This window comes from Hemiscyllium ocellatum, chromosome 31, assembly GCF_020745735.1.
Source record: "Hemiscyllium ocellatum isolate sHemOce1 chromosome 31, sHemOce1.pat.X.cur, whole genome shotgun sequence".
NCBI classification, from domain to species: domain Eukaryota; kingdom Metazoa; phylum Chordata; class Chondrichthyes; order Orectolobiformes; family Hemiscylliidae; genus Hemiscyllium; species Hemiscyllium ocellatum.
In genome coordinates this window covers 35,279,923-35,303,615 of record NC_083431.1, presented here as the reverse complement: position 1 = coordinate 35,303,615, position 23,693 = coordinate 35,279,923, and the positions used below count along the sequence as shown (strand labels likewise).

At 40.4% G+C, this 23,693-nt stretch overlaps 1 protein-coding gene across 1 annotated transcript in view; it reads left to right on the top strand.

The window, feature by feature from the left end:
* LOC132830251 (eosinophil peroxidase-like) overlaps window positions 1-23,693 on the top strand; it is a 50,130-nt gene that overhangs the window by 5,759 nt on the left and 20,678 nt on the right. The window contains exons 2-8 of the mRNA XM_060847788.1: window positions 2,049-2,136; window positions 5,849-6,024; window positions 8,473-8,605; window positions 13,724-13,853; window positions 15,210-15,416; window positions 16,737-17,091; window positions 20,451-20,611. Of these exons, the coding sequence (XP_060703771.1) occupies window positions 2,049-2,136; window positions 5,849-6,024; window positions 8,473-8,605; window positions 13,724-13,853; window positions 15,210-15,416; window positions 16,737-17,091; window positions 20,451-20,611 (1,250 nt within the window). The remainder of the gene's footprint in view (window positions 1-2,048; window positions 2,137-5,848; window positions 6,025-8,472; window positions 8,606-13,723; window positions 13,854-15,209; window positions 15,417-16,736; window positions 17,092-20,450; window positions 20,612-23,693) is intronic.

The window sequence follows — 23,693 nt, the reverse complement described above, 5'->3', positions numbered from 1 at the left end:
AGCCCACTTAAGTCCTTAGCTTCCGTTACTGTTATAAATGCCAGAACAGACAGAGATCTCTCAGACTAGGCACCCCCAAAGAACAAACCTGATTGGGTTGTGGGCTGTAGGGCTTGTTCCTTCGGATGCACTCAGTGACAATGGGAAGACCAGCCAAAAGTGCGTCATGTGCTTCTTGCAAAAACAAGTGAAATACAAAAGAGATTCTGAGATTAATGGCATACATATATTGCATTATTTCTTGGAAGCAGTGATACAGGTTGGTTAAAGCCTGTATTTGAGTTACTGTGACATTGGGATACAGAACCGTAGGAGCTTCTGTTAGGAGATGCTCCCATAGAGATGTTTAGATATTAACTCCTCTCAATATAACCCTGGAGCCAAGGTATCATTCAATTAATTTGATTGAGAATAACCAGAAGAACTCAGAGGAGTTTTTGAAGGAAGAGACAAAGGTTTACCACTAAAAAAAAACATGTTCAGAAAGAAAGGCAGTGAAAAACACAAATGGTTTGTTCATTTTTAGTATCCCTTTTTAAATTCACAGTTAACAGTCATCTTCACTTGCCATCCCTTCCACTGACAGCTTTGTATATAACTGTATAGTGCTGATAGACGCTTAGTGATGAGTGTATTTTGTTTCAAGCACTCATTTGAACTCCTCCTAAGTTTACACAAAAAAAGCATTGTGGATGCTGGAGATCTGAAATAAAATCAAAGTGCTGGAGAAACTCAGCAACTCTGGCACAACTGTCGAGATGTGCTTGATCAATTCTAACCTTTTTTTCACTTGTGATATTTTTGCATGCAATCCTTTGGAAAGTAAGATTTGCTCTAAGAAGGTTGGTTTTCATAAATATCCAAAAAGTAGAATCAAAGTAAAATGAACACCATCTTTTTAAAAACCAGTTGGCAACAAATTTGCAAAAGAGAATCTAAAGACTTTAGCCAGTGAGTTTATTTTGCAAATTGCAAAGTTTTTAAAAATTGATTTGTTGGATTTGTTAAAAGAGAAATGAAACTACATGATCATCAAATTCACTTTACCAGTGTGTTTCTATTGGCCATGTGCTCCTCAGCGTGAGCACCAAGCTAAGTAAAATTGATGAAAATGAATGTAACTGATTTACAAAACAGTCTGAGAGGAACTGCAGCAGTGCTCCTTTGGAACCTGTTAAGGAATATCTCAACTTGCAATTTATGTAGCAATTATAAATTGTGGAAATTGTAAGTTATAAACCATTACAATTACATTTTAAAAAATGACAATTCCAGAGCCTTTCTTAAAGTGAAAATACAACCCCTAGTATATTAGAGCTGTCAGCATCTTTTTATACATCAGTTGTATTCATTACAATGCTATGTCAATCTGTTTCTGCTATTTAAGCATTGGGAGATCATGTTTTGACATATTCAATTTCAGTATTTAATTAAAAAGAGAATGTCTTGAAAGTGCTGTACGTGATTTCTGTGTCATACCTCAAATACCTGTCACTTGGTTGGAAACAGTCTTTTCTAGATTCCTGTTATCACCACAGGCAGGATTCTCCACCCCAGATTGGTTTATTCAGCTTTTCCAGGTAATCTATGCTCAAAATTGAACCAATAAAAATTAAGCAATGCCCCAATTGCTGTCATAGTTGAGAATAATAGCTTATGGATACTACTGGAACAAATTGTAAGTTTGCTACTGGGAAGGCACTCAATAAATAGAAAGTAACAACATTTTAAATTGGAGCTACACTGCCAGCATGTCGGGTCAGATGCTGTCACAGCTGAGTGGAGTTATTTTGGTCCTCTACTGCATTTCTGAGCCTCCACACACTAATAGTTTATTGCTTCAAAGTATGCTAATTGATACATTTATTGCAATGAAGCACTTGCATCAATAAAACCTGAAAGCAGTCACTCTTGCAATCCTCTGTCACACTTTCAACAAGATGTTTTTTATTCAATTGACAAAATTAGCAAACGACACATCAAATCACTCCCCAACTTTCTCAAAGTGATGACCTGTTTGGTTCAGAACTGCATTGTTATTGTTTTAGATGTTGCCCTGGGCAGTCCGTTTGTGGAAAGTTCTGTACGTGAAGCCGTAGAACTTGTGGACAAGGCCTACAAAATGTCCAGAGACCAGTAAGTAATTATTTCTTATCCATTTACATGAGATGTTCAAATTTCAATGTGAACCTTCTCATGGTTTATTCATTTCTGGAGATCAGAACATTTTGGTGCTGCAATGATCAAACATACACCTTTTGTGTTAAGGGTTTAAATTTGGATTTGGAAATTAATTGTGATCATAGGAGAACATTCTTGCTAGATGTGTTGTGGCACAGAAAAAAAAGCAAGTTAAGAGGAAAGGCTAAGGAAGGACATTTTTCTCTGTAAATTAATTTTGTAAGTGGTTTGAGTGAAATATTAAATGTGAATGTGAAACATGTGACTATGAGGTATAATTTTGATGAAATACATAGTTTGCATTTATATGGTTTTAGGAGTATAAAAATAGTTTACAACAACTAATTGCTTTAACTTTCAAGTGCTACTGCTATTACACAGGGAAACATCAGAATCAACTTGTCCATAACATGAACTCTCAAACCCCAGCATGAACACATGTGAAATAGGTGCAGGAATGGACATTTCAGTCACTGGAGCCTGGTCCATCTTTCAGTTGGATCATGACTGATCTGACTGTAGCTTTAACTCCACTTTCTTGTCTGCCCTTCATACCCTTTGACTCCTTTATCAATTAAAAATCTGTTCAATCAGCTTTGAATATATTCAACAATCTAGTCCCTCCTGCTCGTACGGGTAGAGAATTCCCAGGATCTTGCAGAAAAGAAATTTCTCTTGATCTCCATCTTAATTTTTTAAACTGAGCCCCTAGTTGTAGATTTGTCCACAAGAGGAAACCATCAGATCAGACTCTACCTTGTCTAGCCCTCTCATAATCCTACACATTTCAATAAGATTACTCTCATTCTTCTAAATTGAAAGATTTGGCATGACTTGGTCAACCACTCCTTTTAAGAGAGACCCTTCATCCAACAATTCACTCTAACAAATCTTCTCTGAACTAGTTCTAATGCAAGTGTAACTCTCCTGAGGCAAGGCAACTAAAGCGACACAATCAATTGAAGTGTGAACTCACCAATACAATGCACAATCGCAGCAAGACTATCCCACTTTTATACTCAGTTTCTCTTGCAATAAAGGCCAATATTCTGTTTGCTTTCATAACCACGTGCTGTACTGTTTGATTCATAAACGAGGAAATTGAGATACTGCTAACTATTAGCATTTTGTGGTCCTCCCCTGTTTAAATAATATCATGTTTTTCCATTCTTTCTGCTGGAATGGACAGCTATTTCATCCACCACCACCACTCCACCCGAGTATACTCACATCTGCCCATTTTCTGCCTGGTCACTTAAACTATTTATGTTCCTTTGAAGACCTTTTGTATTCTCTTCACAAATTTATTTCCTACCTATCTTCATGTTATTAACAAATTTGGCTACAATTCTGCCGGCCCTTTCACCTAAGTTATTATTCATAAATAGTTCATGCTTCAGTGCTCTACCAGTTAGAGTTTGCCATCTTTTAAGTAACTCATTTTTCCTAACTGTTTCCTATCAGTTAGTCAGACTTCTCTCCATACTAATATTTATCTTCAACACAATAAGATCTTATTCTGTACCTTGACAAGCCACCCTATCAAATATCTGGGCATGCATATGGTCACAGAAATTTGAGGATGCATACATGAGGATCAGTGGTCGGCACAACATCGTGGGCTGAAGGGCCTGTTCTGTGCTGCACTGTTCTATGTTCTATGTTCTAAAGATCGTTTGGACATCTAAATATTTTACATCACTGGTTCTCCTTTATCCATGCTATATGTTACATCCTCAAAGATCTGTAAAATATTTGTCAAACAAGACTTCCTAAAGGTTTTCTAAACAACTTGCTACCCCCTCTTAACAAGGAATATGAGCATTTTCTCAATGACAAATAATACACTAACTGACCACAGTTGCCTGTTTTCTGTTGTCAATTCTTTCTTGAATAGCATTATTACATTATCAGGATATCTAATCTGTTGGCACCTTTTCAGGTTCTAAGGAATTTTTGAAGATTCCAATAAAACAATTACTTCTTGTAACAAGCTAAGATACAGGCCATTTGATCCAGGGAGCCTTGTTTATAATGAGCAATAGCAATACACAATAAGCTGCTTAACAATAAATGAAAGCTCAAGGAACAACACCTCATTTTTCACTGAGGCACCGTACAACCTCTCAGACTCAATATTGAATACTACAGCTTCAAAGCCTGACCACATGATCTCTGTCTTCCATTTTCTTGCATCCTCTCTCTCTTTCCTCCTCTCCCCACCAATCCTGCAGCATTGTCTTATATATGTTTTGTTTAGATTCCTGTCAGCGCAAATAACTCATTTTTCTCCCATTCACATCTTAACTGATGTACGTTTTAAATTTCTATTTTGCTTTCACCACCATTAGAAACTCTTTTGTCTCCACATCATCTGCCCCCTTCACTTCTGTCAAAAACATAAAAGTCACCATTTTCTGTCTCCTTTCGGTTCTAAAATAGTCGTACTGGACTCAAATTATTTCTTTATCCACAGATGCTGCCAGTTTTGCTGAATTATCCCAGCATTTTCTGGTTTTGCCTTGTTAATAATATATCCATTCCTACTTCCCCAGTCATGATTTGGAGATACCGGTGTTGGACTGGGGAGTACACAGTTAAAAATCACACTACACCAGATTATAGTCCAACAGGTTTAATTGGAAGCACACATAGACAGAGAACACAGGGGGACAACACCTTCAACATATTGTCTAGCTATCACCATTGTTAGCAGCTAACCCGAGAATGCAACTTTAAAAAGAAGTGTTTTGTGATTTACACATGAAAGAAGTGAAACTATCATTGTATTCTAACAGATCAAAGGCTTAACAGAAATCAATTTTTCAATGTATAATTTCAGTTACATCACACTACAAATTTTTGCTATAATTTCTGTGTTACGATCGAGCCCTCCACAATCACCTGATGAAGGAGCGTCACTCCAAAAGCTAGTGTGCTTCCAATTAAACCTGTTGGACTATAATCTGGTGTTGTGTGATTTTTAACTACTTCTCCAGTGTTTGTGATTGTGTTAAGTTCTTCTGTTCATTTGTCTCTTGATTTTCTACTGGTCTTGAGTTTCTTTTTATGTCTTCAGCTGTGAAGACATAAAAAGCCTTTTTCATTTACTGATTCAATTTCCTCATTATTTCTTTCCTCTAAGAGACCAATGCTGATTTTAGCTAGTCTTTCTCCTTTCAAATGTTTACAGAAGCTTTAACCATGTGTTTTTATATTTCTTGTTTGTTTCCTCTCAGACTTCAATTTCTCCCACTGATCCTTAAAACTTTCCAACTGACTGACATGCTACTAACCTTCATGGTTTTATCTGCCTTTGCTTTCAATTAGATGCAACCATTAACTCCCAAAGTTAACCACAGATTATATAATGGTTAGCAGAAGCTGTCTTTCTCAAACTGAATGTGAAATTCTATTATGTTGTGAATACCTTTACCTAGATAATTCTTTACCAAGAGCTTTATAATTAATCCCATCTCATCACATTGTTAGTGAAAAAAAATAAAATATAATGGTCAGTGTTGGGAAACTGTAATCAAAAGTGACTGAAACTAGTGTTCTTAAGTAACAAGCTGTTATTAAACAGTGGTACTGTATCCCAGGTTCGTATTTATACATTCACTTCCAGAGAGATGTCTCCATTTAGTCTGAGCTCTTTTATTTCCAGACACAAGGAGAAACTGAGAAAAAGGTCCCTGAGAACAACTGACCTTCTACGTTTCTTTAAGCAACCTTTGGCAGAAACAAGAAGAGCAGTGCGATCAGCAGAGTACATGGAAACGGCACTGCACCTTATTCAACGCAATGTTCATCGAGTCCACAAGCGGTCCCTGAATGCATCAGGTCAGTTTAGAAGTGTTTCATCCACAGATGAGTGAAACACAAACTGAACCCAGCCAGGCTAGAGTGAATGTGACATAAGAAGCAAATATAGAATGTGACAGCACAGAACACTATTTACTCTGCTGGGTGTGTACTAGCTGTCTGAAGCAGCAAATTACATACAGTGACTCCCTTGCCTTCTCCTTGTAACCCTGCACTGTATTATTTCCCAGATAATAATTCAGTTTTCTTTTAAGAACTTTGATTGAACCTCCCTCACCCTTTTCAGGCACTGCATTCTACATCTTAACCATTATCTGTATAAAACTTCTTCCCTCAGATCACGTTTCCCTTTTTTGCCTTCTCCTCCTCAACTGCCTGCCTTTCCAGTAGGTGAGCAAGGTCACCCAGATATCCAGGCACCTATCGTCTGAGGGTGGCTGGGAGCTGTATTCCCTCCAGTCTGGATGAAGGCGGCAAGTTGAAAGACTCCAAAAGCTACTCCCGACACTGGCCTCTGACCACTCTCCCCATGCAACTCACTGCTGAAAGAGGCAAAACAAAAATGTTATGTTGCCAATGGATCCTTGCAAGGTCACTGGCACTCTTTAAGACCCAGAAACTCCTGGCCTTTGGCTGAGGAACTCCCTGGTCAGCTCTGAGCAGTTAATCGAGTGATCCAATGAATTTTCTCAGTTCAGGGGTCAGTAGATTAATCAGTGCAGAGCTTGCCTGCCCCACAAAGTCTGAAAAAGAGAAAATCATGACTCCCATCAATAAAAACAGAGGTCAATCTACATCTAATTAAAGAAAAACTACCCCAAAAAACTGCAGGCACTAGAAATCTGAAACAAAAACCAAAATTGCTAGAGAAACTCAGCAGATCTGGGACCATCCACGGAAAGCACAGTCTGGTGACTGGACCCGAGACATTAACTCTGCTTTCCCTCCACAGGTGCTGCCAGACTTGCTGAGTTTCTCTGACAATTTTTTGCTTTTGTTTCAGTCTACATCTCCTGTTAGCAACTCTTTCATTGGTTGAGCAATCAACAAACCCAGGCTAATACTCTGGGACAAAGGTCCACATCCCAGCACAGTGCTGATGACATTTAAATTCAAGTAAAATAAAGACACAGAACATAGATCTAATTATTGGAATCATGAGAATTAAATTATCATGTGTTATAATGTTAAAACTCCATCTGGTTCACTAGTGTCCTTTCATGAGCAAAAAATCCACCATCCTTTCATAGCTATGGTTCTGTGTCTCTCCAGTAATGTCATTCATTCTGAACTGCCCTCTGAGATGTTCTAGCAGACCATTCACAATCAGGGGCAGACAACAAATGCTGGCCAACAACATCCACATCCAAAAGAAAATAAATCCAAAAAGACTTCCTGATAACCATAACATGCGAGGTGGAATGTAAAAGAAAGTGTTTTGCAGTCTGCTGCACGTGCTAGTCCATTTTTTTATTTGGATGCTGAAGAAATACTCTCGCATTCCTGGAGCATGTGGTGAGCAGTGTGCAATCCAATCATAAAGGTTGAACCTATTCCCGCATCAGTTTGATGTCGAGGAACCAGCTGGAGACTCTCCGTTGCTTTTCGCTTTCAGAAATGGTGGGATTCTGGTTGCAGTATAAAGGAAAATATTGATGTGATCAATAAATGGATGATGCCAGTGCTTAGAGTCACCTCACTGATCAAAATAGGTGTCTCTAAATGGTTCACATATGCCACCTCACCTACTTAAAGATACCTGGAGGAAACACTTGTTGTATTTGGCAATCCAACCGACTTATTTCATTCAACCCCATTCCATGATCGCTAAGAGTTTACAACAATATTAGAAACTGATCCATTCCCAAAAACACAATCAGCCTGGGACAGTGCAGACTCAGGCCAGGGAGTGAATGATACAAGTCAGAAGATCACTAGTGACTGGCTTCAGTCCAACTAGCAGTTTCCTGCATGCTGTCTGACCACAGGGAAGACATTCCATTTTTTACTGATATATTCAGTTCAAGATCCCGTTTCATCTACTGAGTATTACAACTCACCTCCAGCACATTGAAGGTAGGTTGGGGAGAATCTCCCAGGAAAATCTGTCCCAGAATTTCAGATTCCTGCTCTGGCACTTTCCTGGCTCTAACCTGCAGCTGTTGTCCAATGTGAGAGACTGTCACTTACAAGATCTGCCTGGAAGCAGCCTGTTTGAGAACCCATGAATTTCTCACACAGGCAGTGTGGAATAAAGTCAAAGTTGGCAGTGGCACACAACAGCAGGTCATACTGCAATTCAAACCGACAACCACAGAACCTGGACTGGTGCAACCATTTGTACTCCTCAACAAAGCACAAGGTACTATTGGTAATGGAAAATCAAATTGTTGTTTAACTGTTACACTTTTAGTGTGTGAATTTCTCAGAGATCAGAACTGGTTAACGACTGTGTGTTTCCTCCAGATTTATTAACACAGGCTGACCTGGATACCATTGCACGTGTCACAGGCTGTCTGGCCATACGTCAACCTCCGATATGTAAATATGACTGTTTTTCAGACCGATACAGGACTTTCACCTCTGTGTGCAACAACAGGTAGGAACTGATGCTGCTGGTGACCACTATCCATTGCAGTGATTGAGTGCTAAGCAAATACAGCCATTGATTAAATGTTTTTATCTTCATCTTAATTAACATCTACTCATGATAAACAATAGACCATGTCTTCAGAAGCATTTATATCATTGTAATACAAACAGAAAATGCTGGTGCTGCAGCCAACATTGTGGAAAAATAAAGTGACCTTTCTTCAGAGCCATTTGACATCACATTGATGCAGGGGGCCTTTCAATGCTGACAACAGTCTTAATTGAAGAGTGAGAGATAGAACAAGAGACAGTCCGGAAACCAAAATGGATTGTAAAGATTTCACAAAGCCAGAGCTTTTTTTTAATAATAGATACCTGTTGCTGTGGATAGATGGACATTGGGGAAGTGAAGCTTTTCCTACTGAGGTATTTCTGGGCATTTTCTATTTTCAGAGTCAGTGTGGATTTGTTCGTCCGAAGGGCCTGTTTCCACTGTAGGGAATCTAAAATCACACAAAGTGTAAATTGACCTCTGAACCATACCAAAAGTTGTACCTTTATATCTTGCAACTTGTCTGATGAATCCTCCAAAACCTCGAAACATCTCCATCAGCAATTTAATTGTAAATTTTTCACTGGTTTGTCAGTACCCTTCTAATTTCAAAGTAACATCTAGTTTATGTTTACTATAGTTATACTTCCTTTAAACCATTGTAATTGATAGTTGAATTTTTGAGTTTATTTTAATTCTTTCATGGATTGTGGGCATCATTGGTTAGGCCAGCATTTCCTGTGCATTTATAGCCACACTTGAGGAGACGATGGTAAGCTGTCTTCTTGAAACACAGTATTCCTTTTGACATCGTAAAATGCTGTTAGAGAAGGAGTTCCAGGATTTTGTCCCAATGATGCTGAAGAACTGTGTCGTATTTCCCAGTCAGGATGGTGAATGCCTTGGAGGGGAACGTCCAGGTGGTAGTGTTCCCATTTATCTGTTCCCTGTATTCTTCTAGATGGAAGTGATTGTGAATTTGGAGACTGATGTGTGAAATACCTCCAGATGTTGGTATCCTGTCACAAACATCGCCTTTGTTTACACCTGGAAAGTCCTTGACACTAGCCCAGCTCCCTCAGAACCAGCTGTCAGAGTGTCAAAATGTCTGATACTCCTCTTTTTATCTGTCAGCCAGGGCTCCCTGATTGGACCAGATTCACAGCTCTAATCAGGGAACTCATATTCTATGATGTCCACCTAGCTGATCTCACTACTCTCTGTATGGGACTTTGGTGAACCTCTGCACTGCACTTTGTAAATTCTGCTGCTAAGAATTGGTGATAGAGGGAATCAATGTTTCTGGATGAGGTGCCAGACAACTGGTTTATTTTATCCTGAATGGTATCAAGCTTCTTAATTGACGTTGGAGCTGCACTCATCCAGGCAAGTAGAGAGTATCCCATCACACTCCTGGCTTGTGCCTTGTCGATGCAGGACTGGCACTGGCGAGTCAGAAGTGAATTGTTCGCTGCAGGATTTCCAGCCTGTGACCTACTCTTGTAGCCACAGTACCTGTGGGGCAGGTCCAGGTCAGTTTCTGATCAAAGGTAACCAGCAGGATATTGGGGATTCAGTGATGGTAATGCAGGAGCTGAGTGATCCAGGTGGAAGACAAACAGGGTGTCTGTGAGCTGATTATTGCTGTGATGCTGGTGATTGTTAGCATTGTTGATTACACCTTCCATCATTTTACTAATGATCAAGAGTAGATTGATGAGGCAATAATTAACTAGCTTGGTCTGTCAAGCCTTTTGTGCACAGGACATATCTGGGCCAATTAGAAGAAAGTGCAAATGCTGGAGATCAGAGTCAAAGAGTGTGATGCTGGAAAAGCTCAGCAGGTCAGGCAGCATCCAAGGAGCAGGAGAGTTGACATTTTTTGCATAAGCTCCCGATGAAAAGCTTACGCTCGAAACATTGACTCTCCTGCTCCTCGGAGGTTGCCTGACCTGCTGTGCTTTTCCAGCAACACACTCATGATATCTGGGCTAATTTTCCACATTATTGGGGAGATACTATTGTCGAAGCAGTATTCGAACAGTTTAGCAAGGGGCACGCATGTACTAGACCACATGTCCTCACTCATATTGCTGGACTGTTGTCAGGGTACATAGACTTTGCAGTATCCAGTTCCCCTGATCATCCCTTGATTTCACATGGAGCGATTTAGATTGGCTGAAGACAGGTTTCTGTGATGCTGAGGAACTTTGGTAGATGCAGGTATAGATAGGATAGATCGAGTGAATCCTCAGAAGAGTATAAAGGCAGTAGGAGTATACTTAAGAGGGAAATCAGGAGGACAAAAGAGGGGTCATGAGGTAGCTTTGGTAAATGGAATTAAGGAAAATTGAAAGGGTTTTACAAATACATTAAGGACAAAAGGTTAACTAGGGAGAGAACAGGACCCCTCAAAGATCAGCAAGGCAGCCTTTGTGTGGAGCCGTAGAAAATGGGGGAGATATGAAACAAGTATTTTGCATCAGTATTCACTGTGGAAAAGAACATCGAAGATATAGAATGTCGGGAAATAGATGGTGACATCTTGGAAAATATCCATATTACAGAGGAGGAAGTGCTGGATATCTTGAAAAGCATAAAAGTGGATAAATCCCCAGGACCTGATCAGGTGTACCCGAGAACTCTGTGGGAAGCTAAGAAAGTGATTGCTAGGCCTCTTACTGAGATATTTGTATCATCAATAGTCACAGGTGAGGTGGCGGTACACTGGAGGTTAGAACAGAGAACATAGAAATGTACAGCAGAGTAAAGGCCCTTTGGCCCATGATGTTGTGCCAAGAATTAATCCTCATGTAAAATAAAATAACTTAACCTGCATATCCCTCAATTCACTGCTGTCCACGTGAATATCCAGCAGTCTCTTAAATGTCCCTAATGACTCTGCTTCCACCACCACTGCTGGCAACGCATTCCATGCATTCACAACACTCTGCATAAAGAACCTTCCTTTGATGTCCCCTCCATACCTTTCTCCTAATATCTTAAAACTATGACCCCTCGTGCCATTCAATCCTGCCTTGGGGAAAAGGTTCTAGTTTAGTCAACCTCTCTTCATAAGGCAAGCCCTCCAGTCCAGGCAACATCCTCTCCAAACCTTCTGTATCTTTCCTATAGTAGGGCGACCAGAACTGGACACAATATTCCAAGTGTGGTCCCATCAGGGACTTGTAGAACTGCAACAAAACCTCATAGCTCTTAAACTCGACCCTCCTGTTCATGAAAGCCAAAACACCAGATGCTTTCTTAACAACCCTATCCACTTGGGTGGCAACTCTGAAGGATCTATGTACTTGAACACCCAGATCCTTCTGTCCCTACCCACTGCCAAGATTCCTGTCTTTAATCCTATATTCAGCACCCGAGTTCAACCTTCCAAAATGCTTCACTTTGCATTTATCCAGATTGAACTCCATTTGCCATTTCTCAGCTCAGCTCTGCATCCTGTCTATGTCGCGCTGCAGCCTGCAATAGCCCTCTATAGTATCAACGGCACCTCTAACCTTTGTGTCATCTGTAAATTTACTAACCCACCCCTCAACCTCCTCATCCAAGTCATTTATAAAAACTGCAAAGAGCAGAGCTGTGTCCACTACTTTTTGACTTTTGCATAAATAATTTGGATGTGACCACAAGAGATATAGTTCGTAAATTTGCAGATTACATCAAAATTGGAGGTGTAGTGTATACAGCGAGGAAGGTTACCTCAGATTAGATTAGATTACTTACAGTGTGGAAACAGGCCCTTCGGCCCAACAAGTCCACACCGACCCACCGAAGCGCAATCGACCCATACCCCTACATTTACCCTTTACCTAACACTACGGGCAATTTAGCATGGCCAATTCACCTGATCTGCACATCTTTGGACTGTGGGAGGAAACCGAAGCACCCGGAGGAAACCCACGCAGACACAGGGAGAACATGCAAACTCCACACAGTCAGCTGCCTGAGTCAGGAATTGAACCCGGGTCTCAGGCGCTGTGAGGCAGCAGTGCTAACCACTGTGCCACCGTGCCGCCCACAAATTTACAACAGGATCTTGATCAGATGCGCCAATGGTCTGAGAAGTGGTAGATGACGTTTAATTCATCTTAGCAGGACTTATACACTTAATGGTAAGGTCCTCGGGAGTGTTGCTGAACAAAGAGACCTTGGAGTGCAGGTTCATAGCTCCTTATAATTGGAGTCACAGGTAGAAAGGATAATGAAGAAGGCATTTGATATGCTTTCGTTTATTGGTCAGAGTATTGAGTACAGGAGTTGGGAGGTCATGTTGCGGCTGCATAGGAAGTTGGTTAGGCCACTGTCAGAATATTGCGTGCAATTCTGGTCTCCTTCCTCTTGGAAATATGTTGTGAAACCTGAAAGGGTTCAGAAAAGATTTAGAAAGATGTTGCCAAGATTGGAGGATTTGAGCTACAGGGAGAGTCTGAACAGGTTGGGGCTGTTTTCCCTGGAGCGTCAGAGGCTGAGGGGTGACCTTATAGAGGTTAAAAAAATAAAGTGGGGCATGGATAGAATAAATAGACAAAGTCTTTTCCCTGCGGTCGGGGAATCCAGAACTAGAGGGCATAGGTTTAGGGTGAGAGGGGAAAGATATGAAAGGGACGTAAGGGACACAGAGGGTGGTACGTGTACGGAATGAACTGCCAGAGGAAGTGGTGGAGGCTGGTACAACTGCAACATTTAAAAGCCATCTGGATGGGTATATGAATAGGAAGGGTTTGGAGGGATATGGGCTGGGTGCTGGCAGGTGGGACTAGATTGGGCCGGGATATCTGGTCAGCATGGATGGGTTGGACTAAAGGGTTTGTTTCCATGCTGTTCATTTCTATGACCTTATGACTCTAAGCCTGGAAATCAAGTTTACACTGACCTCTACTGGCTTCATTCTCACAAGAATACCTGTGAGCCTAAATTTAAATGCTTTTATTCTTCATCCTTCAGTTGTAGAAACATTACTTGGATGAGTGTCATTTAGACTGGGTCCTATTTTTGGATTGGGGACATTGATGAAAAGAAGTTTAACATTTTTCTTTTCCTGACTTCCAGAAGGAAGCCTCGCCTGGGATCGTCCAACATTGCACTCAGCCGATGGCTCCCAGCTCGCTATGAAGATGGGGTTTCACTTCCACTGGGCTGGACTCCAACCAGGCAGCATTTTGGATTCCGGCTGCCACTGGTAATTGTTTGCAAATCAGGCAAAAATAAATCAAAATCTCTATGCTATCCATAAAAGAGCTGTCTGTTGGCAGTCACCAGTAATATACCAGCATCATACTTCGGGCAGGTAATGAGATGTGCTAGTGTAGTATCCCTTCTTTATGACCCCAGCTGATATTATTACTGAACAAATTAGATCATGGATAGATTATATTTTATTTTCTTTATATATAACAAGATAGTCGTCACTGAACCACAGACCTACAATATTGAAGATTTGGTTTTAATAATAATTTATTAATCAAGACAAAAGAAGATCAAACCGAATAGACAAAACTATTTTCACATGATACAAACTATAAGATTTCAAAACACTCAGTAACATACAATCCCATTTATTCCAACATCACCCCTCAAACACCAGAAAGAACCCATTCTCTGTCACCTTTATGGATTGACCTAACTTTTCTTACAACTCCCAGTCCTAAAAGTTGGGTAGCCTCTTCTTTGAGTGTTCACCTGATTGAGCTTTGACTCTCCTAGCTTCAAATAATCACTTCAGGGTCTAACTAAATACTTCTGGTGTGGAGTTTTCAAACTGCTTACACTGAGGTAACTTGTACCTTAACCATTCTAAAGCATGTTCTCTCTTCAGGAGAAACTGTTTTACACATCTAATTCCTAGTGTGACTTCTTCAAACTGAAACCAAAAAACAACGTTTTTGTTTCCAAATGACACATGTTTCCTCTAAACAAAAAAGAATATCTTTTCGGATCCTTCTGACTGAAATTCTAAGGCATTTCATTCTTTACCTTGTCCACTGGTCTCCTGTGAACACATTCCAGGAAATGTATCCTCAAAACATCAAGGGCTCCAAAAACCCAACAAATCTGAAGCCTGTAGCAAATGATGTTAAAATGGATATAAATCACACATATTACACCCTACTGCACCTAGAGTTAACCTGTCAGACAGGATGAAATTCACTTTTACCCTTTCAGTGTTCAATGCTATTTTATGAGTTCTCTTTGCAACAGTTCAACACAGTCTTACTGGGTGTGGACACAAAACACAACTGACTCTTTAATGCAGTAGTAATTGAATATACATTGGCAGTATCATTGGAAAGACCATAATGCAATGGTATATTAAACATTCCACTGATTGAACAAGATAAAAAGAAAATCCCAGTCTGCTATTGAATGTCTCTAGCTTGGCATGTTCTTTGTGTTCTCATGGGGTTTCAGTCTTTATTAATGTTTTCTTAGTTGGGAATGTGTTGTAGAAGAGCAGATGAGAGGACAGTAGATATATCATTGATGGATGAGCCTTGACATGATTTCATGTGATGAATGCTTTCCTCTTTTCCTCCAGGTTCGAAAAGTGTCAAATGATATCCTGAGAACAGCCAATAAAGATGTGGTCTCAGATTTAACAAGAAGTCATTTTTTTATGCAATGGGGTCAGTGGATTGATCACGACATGAGTTTAAGCCCTTTTAGTGGCAGCCTCCAGACCTTCAATGATGGCATCAATTGTGACCGAACTTGTATTCAGCAAAGTCCTTGTTTCCCAATTAAGGTTAGACCTCTATTCTACTCCTGAAATTCTTTGTATAGCATGTGATCTTTTCCCTTCCTTCCATCCTTGAACCATGCATTTTCTATCAGCTCACCAGTGAAATTAAGAGTATTCAAATGTTTCCTGGTGATCCAGTTCAAAATCCTTAACGATACCCTCTGACTTGGTTTGACCAACAGTCTTTACTCATAATAGATCATGAGAGATGCAACTGAATTCTTCTATAGTAGTTGAAATATTGACTAAGGTGGAATGGGGGCAGAGTGAGGAACCATCTGGCATCTGATCGATGAATTATTGAGAACAATTAAGACCAGTAGAAGATAGATCTGTTATTATGCTCTGGAGCTATAGTGTCAGATTACCCATTGCGATTGAAAAGAAATAGAACACTGGGGTTTCTGTAATACAGACTTGATGTGTCTTTTTTCAGTTGTGTTCTTAGAATCTTCGTTTGCACTCTTCTTCAACACTCTCCACTAAATCAACAAGAAGTCAATGAATGGAGTCAAATCCAATGATTTCACCAATGAAGTTTTATTGTTAATGTACTTTATTCTTTGAGCTGTAGTGTTCTGAACTGTGTCTATCCTTGATTATGTATTTGTAACTTATCACAGCTATTCTTTGTTAAGACATTCTTGCCAAATGATTAAATTTGTGCTTTTAAAAACATGTATTTAAGGGCAGCACGGTGGCACAGTGGTTAGCACTGCTGCCTCACAGCGCCAGGGACCTGGGTTCAATTCCCGACTCAGGCGACTGACTGTGTGGAGTTTGCACGTTCTCCCCGTGTCTGCGTGGGTTTCCTCCGGGTGCTCCGGTTTCCTCCCACAGTCACAAAGATGTGCGGGTCAGGTGAATTGGCCAAGCTAAATTGCCCGTAGTGTTAGGTAAGGGATATATGTAGGGGTATGGGTGGGTTGCGGGTCGGTGTGGACTTGTTGGGCCGAAGGGCCTGTTTCCACACTGTAAGTAATCTGAAAAAAAATCTATTTATTCATTGCCTATGCATAGTTCCTATTCTGCACTAACCTGCATTATTTTATGGTGATATACTCTCATTAAAATCAACCAACTATTGCTTAGTCTTTTAATTTATCTGTTCTGAACTTATTTACCTTTCTTTTGTAAGCTTCCTGACAATGTGCCTTGGTGTCACCAGGCAATATTTAACAATTGCTGAAGTCAACTGCTCCATGTTATTTATTCTGTGAACAATAGCATGCAGAACAATTCCTTGTAGAATTGTCCCAGTCACTGACTGCAGACAGAGCCTCTTTCACTTTGATCTAAAGTGTTCTTGATCTTTCCTGACAGATCCCTTCAGGTGACACAAGAATCAAGGACACAACTAAATGCTTGCCGTTCTTCCGCTCAGCTCCTGCGTGTGGCAGTGGTGAGCTGGGTGCATTATTTGGAGATGCCAACACTCGTCAGCAGATCAATGCACTTACTGCTTTCATTGATGTGAATGAAGTCTATGGCAGCACAGACTGTTTGGCCAACAAACTCAGAAACCTCACTAATGAACTTGGCCTGTTGGCTGTCAATGAGAAATACTCTGACAATGGGCGAGAATATTTACCATTTAACACCATTTCAAGCAACCTTTGTCGAAGTATGGGGGAAAGTTGTTTCACCAGTGAAAATTCAACTCCATGTTTTTTGGCTGGTGAGCAATAGCTGGATTAAGAACTCCTGTCTCAAGTCATTTTTGTATGGGACATTCTTTTTACATGCAGTGCTCCAGCCTTGCAATCGTTTAACACGCATCACAGGAATTTACTGTACATAGAAAGAAAGGTGTTAGGAGTTATCAAGTAGCAATTGATTTTGCAAGAGTTGGAAGATGGCCAGAGACAATAATTAAAATATGAGAGAACATTGCACAAAGATTTGCACAAGTGACCGTAAAGTCTGAAGAAAATAGCAATCTATTGAGCAATAGCAAGACAAAAAGGGCAATACTCCACCACTGCCTTTTTCATTATCCATTCAGTCACTGCTTTTCACTCTGAACTGGGCAGATCAGAAATGTATCTTTATAGGTACAAACTTGTTTGTCCTGTGTGACTTGGATGTTGCAGCTTATGTGGTGTTAGTGGTGAGGTTCTTATGATGCTCGTTCCATCTTTTGGCGCTTCGCAAAGTAAGGTCATTAGACTCAAAAAGTAGGCCATTCAAGCCTGCTAATTGAGATGAGATGTGATAATCCTCAACTCCACTTTTGACTTTTCCCCATAACACTTGGTTCACTTGCTGGTAAAATGTTGTTCTATCGTAGTCTTGAATATATTAATAACCCAGTCTCAACAACTCTTTGTGATAAAGAATTCCCACAGATTCACAACCCTCTCAGAGAAGAAATCCAAGAAGTCTCATAACTGTTTTAAGTGGGTAACCTCTTATTCTGAGATTTTGCCTGAGAGGTCCTAGACTCTCCTGCAAAGGGAAATAATCTCTCTCCATCGACCATGTAAAGTTCTCTAAGAATCCTATTGTTTCAATAAGATCTCCTCTCATTCTTCTAAACTCCTGAATACAAGCCCAGCTACTAAAATCTTTTTCATAAGAAAACTGTCCTAACCCAAGCTGAACTTAGTGAACCTTCTCTGGAATGGCTACAATGATAGTATGTTTTTCCCTTAGTAAGGGGACCAAATTTGTTCTCAGTATTCAGTGTATTCTAACTAGTATCTTGTATAGTTATGACAAGGCTTCCCTATATTTATACTCCATTCCGTTTTCAACAAAGGCCAATATTCCATTTGCCTCGTGTTATGGGCCAGGCCAGACCCCTCAAAACACTTTTAAGCAGATAGCCCACACTGTAACTTTGCTATTTGTTTAGGTGAATGTATAGTGGATATTCCTGGAGCGAATTAGCTGATCCGACTGCCAAAGTTTAAACAAACATAATTTATTTCTAATTTACAGAATGAAACACAAAGAAAAGAAAATAGAATACTGGATTACTTATCATGTCCAAAGATCCAACAGACTTAATGATGCTGTTCTGACACAATTTGCAACAGTCCCAATGAAAACATCCCTTAGCACAAACAGTAAAAATGAAACAAGTCAGGGCTGACAGGCTTGAGGTTAGAGAGAACGAGAGAGCGAGGGTACCCGGCTGGACTTGCCCCAGCAGCCTTCCTTCACACACACTGCTGCTGAACTGAGTCAAAAACTTTATTCTAAATGCAGGCTAGCTGGCCACTCCCCTTTGATTATTCCTTTTTTTATTAAGACATGAAAGCCTTAGGATGGAGGCATTATCTGTTCGGGATAAAAGTAAAGGGCCCCAGTAAACCTTTCAAAACCAGCGTAGCTAGAGCTGAGCCAATTTCCCCCCGATCTGGAAAAACCTCGAGGCCACAGTAACCTTGTAAAAAGACCAACATTGTGACAATTACCTATTAGCCTGCTGAATGTGGAATCCAGCATTCATGCACAAGAAGCCCCAACGTCCTTTGTCCAAATCCTTCAGCAGTCTTTCTCCATTTAAATCATATTCAGCTTTTCTTCTTGCCAATTTGCATAAAATAGTTAAACGCTCATTTTCAGACTTTTATTGAAGCACAAAAACAACCCACATTGACTGTCACAGAATATAATAAATGATCAGTTTTTTTTCTGGTAAGGCTTGAGAGATAAATGATGAACAAGAGGAGTCTTGAGGGTCTCTACTTCCAATCATATGTCAATCAGAGAGAAGAAGTGGGGCCTTGGTTTACATCTCATCAGAAGATTCATTAGATCGCTATTTGTCACTCAACCACTATCACACAAAGTTTATAATGTAAACCATTATATCTTGCTATTTATGGACTATTACTGAGCACAACTAAGCTGCTATATTTCCTATATTACAACAACGATAGAAAGGATAGTGATAAAGGCATTTGGTATGCTTTCCTTTATTGGTCAGAGTATTGAGTACAGGAGTTGGGAGGTGATGTTGTGGATGTACAGGAGATTGGCTAGGCCACTTTCGGAATATTGCATGCCGTTCTGGTCTCCATCCTATTGGAAGGATGTTGTGAAACTTGAAAGGGTTCAGAAGAAATTTAGAAGGATGTGGCCAGGGTTGGAGGCGTTGAGCCATAGGGAGAGACAGACTAAGCTAGGGCTGTTTTCCTTGGAGTATTTGAGGCTGAGGATTGACCTTATGGAGGTTTATAAAATCAAGAGAGGCAATCGGTAGGAAAAATAGACAAAGTCTTTTCCCTGGGGTGAGGAAGTCCAGAACTAGAGAGGATAGGTTTATGGTGAGAGGGGAAAGACATAAAAGAGATCAAAGAGATAAAGTTTTCACACAGAGGGTGGTGCATGACTGGAATGAGCAGCCAGAGGAAGTGGTGGAGGCCAGTACAACGGCATTTAAAAAGCATCTGGATGGGTATATTAATAGGAAGGGTTTGGAGGGATATGGGCCAGGTGCTGACAGGTGGGACTAGATTGGGTTGGGATATCTGGTCGACATGGATGGGTTGGACTGAAGGGTCTGGTTCCGTGTTGTACATCTCTATGACTCCACTTCAGCATATTTATTGTCTACAGCTTACTTTACAATGTCTTGATTTTGTGAAAGGTGACTTAAAAATGAAGTTCCTTTAATATTTTGCCCTTAGTATTTCCTTTTCAAAATTAAAGTCCCAAAATCTCTGGTGAAGAAAAACTGTATCCGTTAGGTTTTCATGCCCTACATTTTCAATGATGTCCTATAGTCTTTCTGGTTTAACTACAATCAGTAATCCTCCCACATTTTCACCATTATGCATTGTAAAACTATCAAGATCTCCTACCATCTCCAATCTTTTAAACCCATGTTCAGACTTTTTTTTTCATTCATTCATGGGTTATTGGTGATATTGGATGAACCACCATTTATTGCCCACCCTAGTTGTCTTTGGGAAGGTTGTGTTGAGCTACCTTCATTTTTCTACAGTTTTTTTTCTTTTCTAAGTAACATTGTGAAGGATTGTAGACCTACCATTTGTAAACTTGAATGCATTTGTCTTCCCACAGGAGATGTACGAGTGAATGAACAGCTAGCCCTATTATCATTACATACAGTGTTTCTCCGGGAACACAATCGTTTAGCGAGAGAGTTGAAGAGAATGAACCCTCACTGGAGCGGAGATACGATCTATCATGAAGCGAGAAAAATCCTGGGAGCTTTTCAGCAGGTAAAGAGAAAATGTCCTTCAGAACATATGTAGGAACAAGTATGGGCTATCTTTAATTAAGTTTATGGTTTATCAAGTTTAATCAGACTATAAATTGTTCAATTATTTTGACCTATTTTCCCTGTTTCTGGTCACTTGACATTTGTTGATGTTATGCTGCCTTGAGTTTCAATGTTGATGAATATATTCCTAGCTAGTTGCAGATAAACAATGTTGTGGGCAGCACGGTGGCACAGTGGTTAGCACTGCTGCCTCACAGCGCCGGAGACCCGGGTTCAATTCCCGACTCAGGCGACTGACTGTGTGGAGTTTGCACGTTCTCCCCGTGTCAGCGTGGGTTTCCTCCGGGTGCTCCGGTTTCCTCCCACAGTCCAAAGATGTGCGGGTTAGGTGAATTGACCATGCTAAATTGCCCATAGTGTTAGGTAAGGGGTAAATGTAGGGGTATGGGTGGGTTTCGCTTCGGCGGGTCAGTGTGGACTTGTTGGGCCGAAGGGCCTGTTTCCACACTGTAAATCTAATCTAAAGTATGTAATGTTTTATTGCTCATGAGCTTCCAGGGGCATGAGGTTAGAAATTGAAAGGATCCATTGCAAGTGTGCACCCCAGCCTTGGGGTTAGGCAGTGGTGTGTCTACACTCTGGAGTCAAGACAATCGGGTATCAATGTTTTGAGGTCAAGACTGTCTTGCTCTGGGGTCAGACAGTAGGGCAGAGTGGGTTGCCCGGCGATAGTGTCAGATAGTTGGGTACCTATATTCTCCAGTCAGTATCTGAGCTAAGATGGCCTGTTGCATTCAGAAGACTTCTCCTTGCAGTGGTAAACGTTCAAATGTATTGAAGTTGATAAGGAACCTGAATGGGATGAGGTGTATTCTAGGATATTGATGGAAGCCTGTATCCATTTTGTGGAGGAACTGTCTCTAATTTTCCAACCTTGAAATGCCAGCAGTTGATAAAATTGCCAATGTTGCACACTTGTTCAGAAAAAAGTGTAAAGGCAAGCTCAGCAGTGGAGTTGATCATTTCAATCTCAGTGGAGATCTCATTTCGGCAGATTCAGAATGACTGAGGGAGGCTAGCAGAATTTTTTGAAGGAAAAATGGTGTTGAACTTGCTTGAGTTTTTTGAGGTTTTATGAAGGCTTCATAAGAGGTTCATATGGAGGATATAGATTTACAGATTTGATCAAGTGTGCAATGTATCTATGAAGATAGTTAGATCTCATGTCCAACAAGAAGCAGTGGCAGCATGACTTTTAATGAATTTGGTTGAATGAACAAAAACAGAGTAGTGGTAATAGACTGTTTTTTGGATGAGAGCAGGTTTATAGTGTTGGGCTCCATAGAACTCATCCTGTGTAGATTAATGACACAGATCTTAATGTAAAGGGCACAATTTCAAATGTTGTAGATGATATAAAACTTGAAAGTTTTGTGAATCATGGTGATGTTAAACTTAAAGATGGACAAGTTGGTGAAATGGTAAATGAAATTTATTGAGGAGAAATGTGATTTATTTGTGACAAGCATTAGAAGTCATTTATTTTGATAGGAAGAGCATAAAGACACAATATGAAGTAGAGTGCAATTCTAGAAGTAGTACAGTCTCAAAGAGACTGGATGCATTAACCATTGAAGGTGACACACAGATTAAGTGAGCAGCTGATAAAGCACACAGAAGCATGAACTTTATGAATCAGGACATAGAATCTGAAAGCAAGGAACTCTTGTTAGAGCTGTATAATACTGCAGTTCAGTCTCAACTCGAATATTACATCCATTTCTGGTCACCACCTCTTTGCAAGGATGTGACAATGTTTGGAATGAGTGCTGAAACAATTCAAGAGAATCATAGAATTCCTACAGTGCAGATAGTGACTATTCAGCCCATCAAGTTTGCACTATTTACCCTGAAGAGCATCCCACCTTGACCTATGATGCCACAGCTCCACATTAACTATGGCTAACCCACCTAACATGTACATCTCTGAAAGCTACAGAGTAACATAGCATGGCCAATCCAGCTAACCTGCATATCTTTGGACTGTGGGAGGAAACCCACATAGTGACGGGGGCGGTGATTATGCAAACCCTACACAGATAGTCACCGAAGGGTGGAACTGAACCCAAGTCCTTAATACCAAGAAGCGTCAGTGCTAACCACTGAGCCACCATGCCAATAATGTTGCCTGTCATGAGAAACTTCAATTATTAGATTGATTGGACAAATTGCCTCAGATAAGAGAAAGCTTACACCAGAGTTGATAGACACTCAGAATTATACAATGTCTGGTCAGAGTATGTAGAGAGAAGCTTTTCCTATTGGTGGAAGTATAGGATGCTGATTTAAGGTAATTGCTAAACGAAGCAATGGCAACAGGAAGAAAACTGTTTTCACACAGCAAATGGTTAAGATCTGCAATGTATAACTTGGAGATGGGTTTAAAATTGAGACACTCAAAAGGAAATTTGAATCAAACCTGAATAGGCATCATGGGCAGAGCTCTAAAGAAATGTTGGTCATTTAGGGTGAATGGGGAAAGATATAAAAGAGACCTAAAGGGCAACATTTTCATGCAGAGGGTGGTACATGTATGAAATGAGCTGCCAGAGGAAGTGGTGGAGGTTGGTACAATTGCAGTATTTAAAAGGTACTTGGATGGGTATATGAATAGGAAGGGTTTGGAGGGAGACGGCCAGGTGCTGGCAGGTGGGACTAGATTGGGTTGGGATATCTGGTCGGCATGGACGGGTTGGACCGAAGGGTCTGTTTCCATGCTGTACATCTCTATGACTCTATGACTCTATTGTTGATCAATCCTTCAGAAGGTCAACACCGATACAATGGGTCAATTGAGCTCCTTTTGTGCTGTAATATTCCAATTCCAATTTGAACTTCTGTACCCAATCATTACTTTCTGAATTGCCAAATCTTAGCTATCAGGGTAAAGAGCAAGGTATATGCACTCTCATTTCCAAAACACAACAGTGATGGAAACTCGAATCCTTCTGAGTGTGCCAGAGATGTAACCGATTAATATCCAGTGACAAAGAGATCATTTTCTAATACAACACTTAATG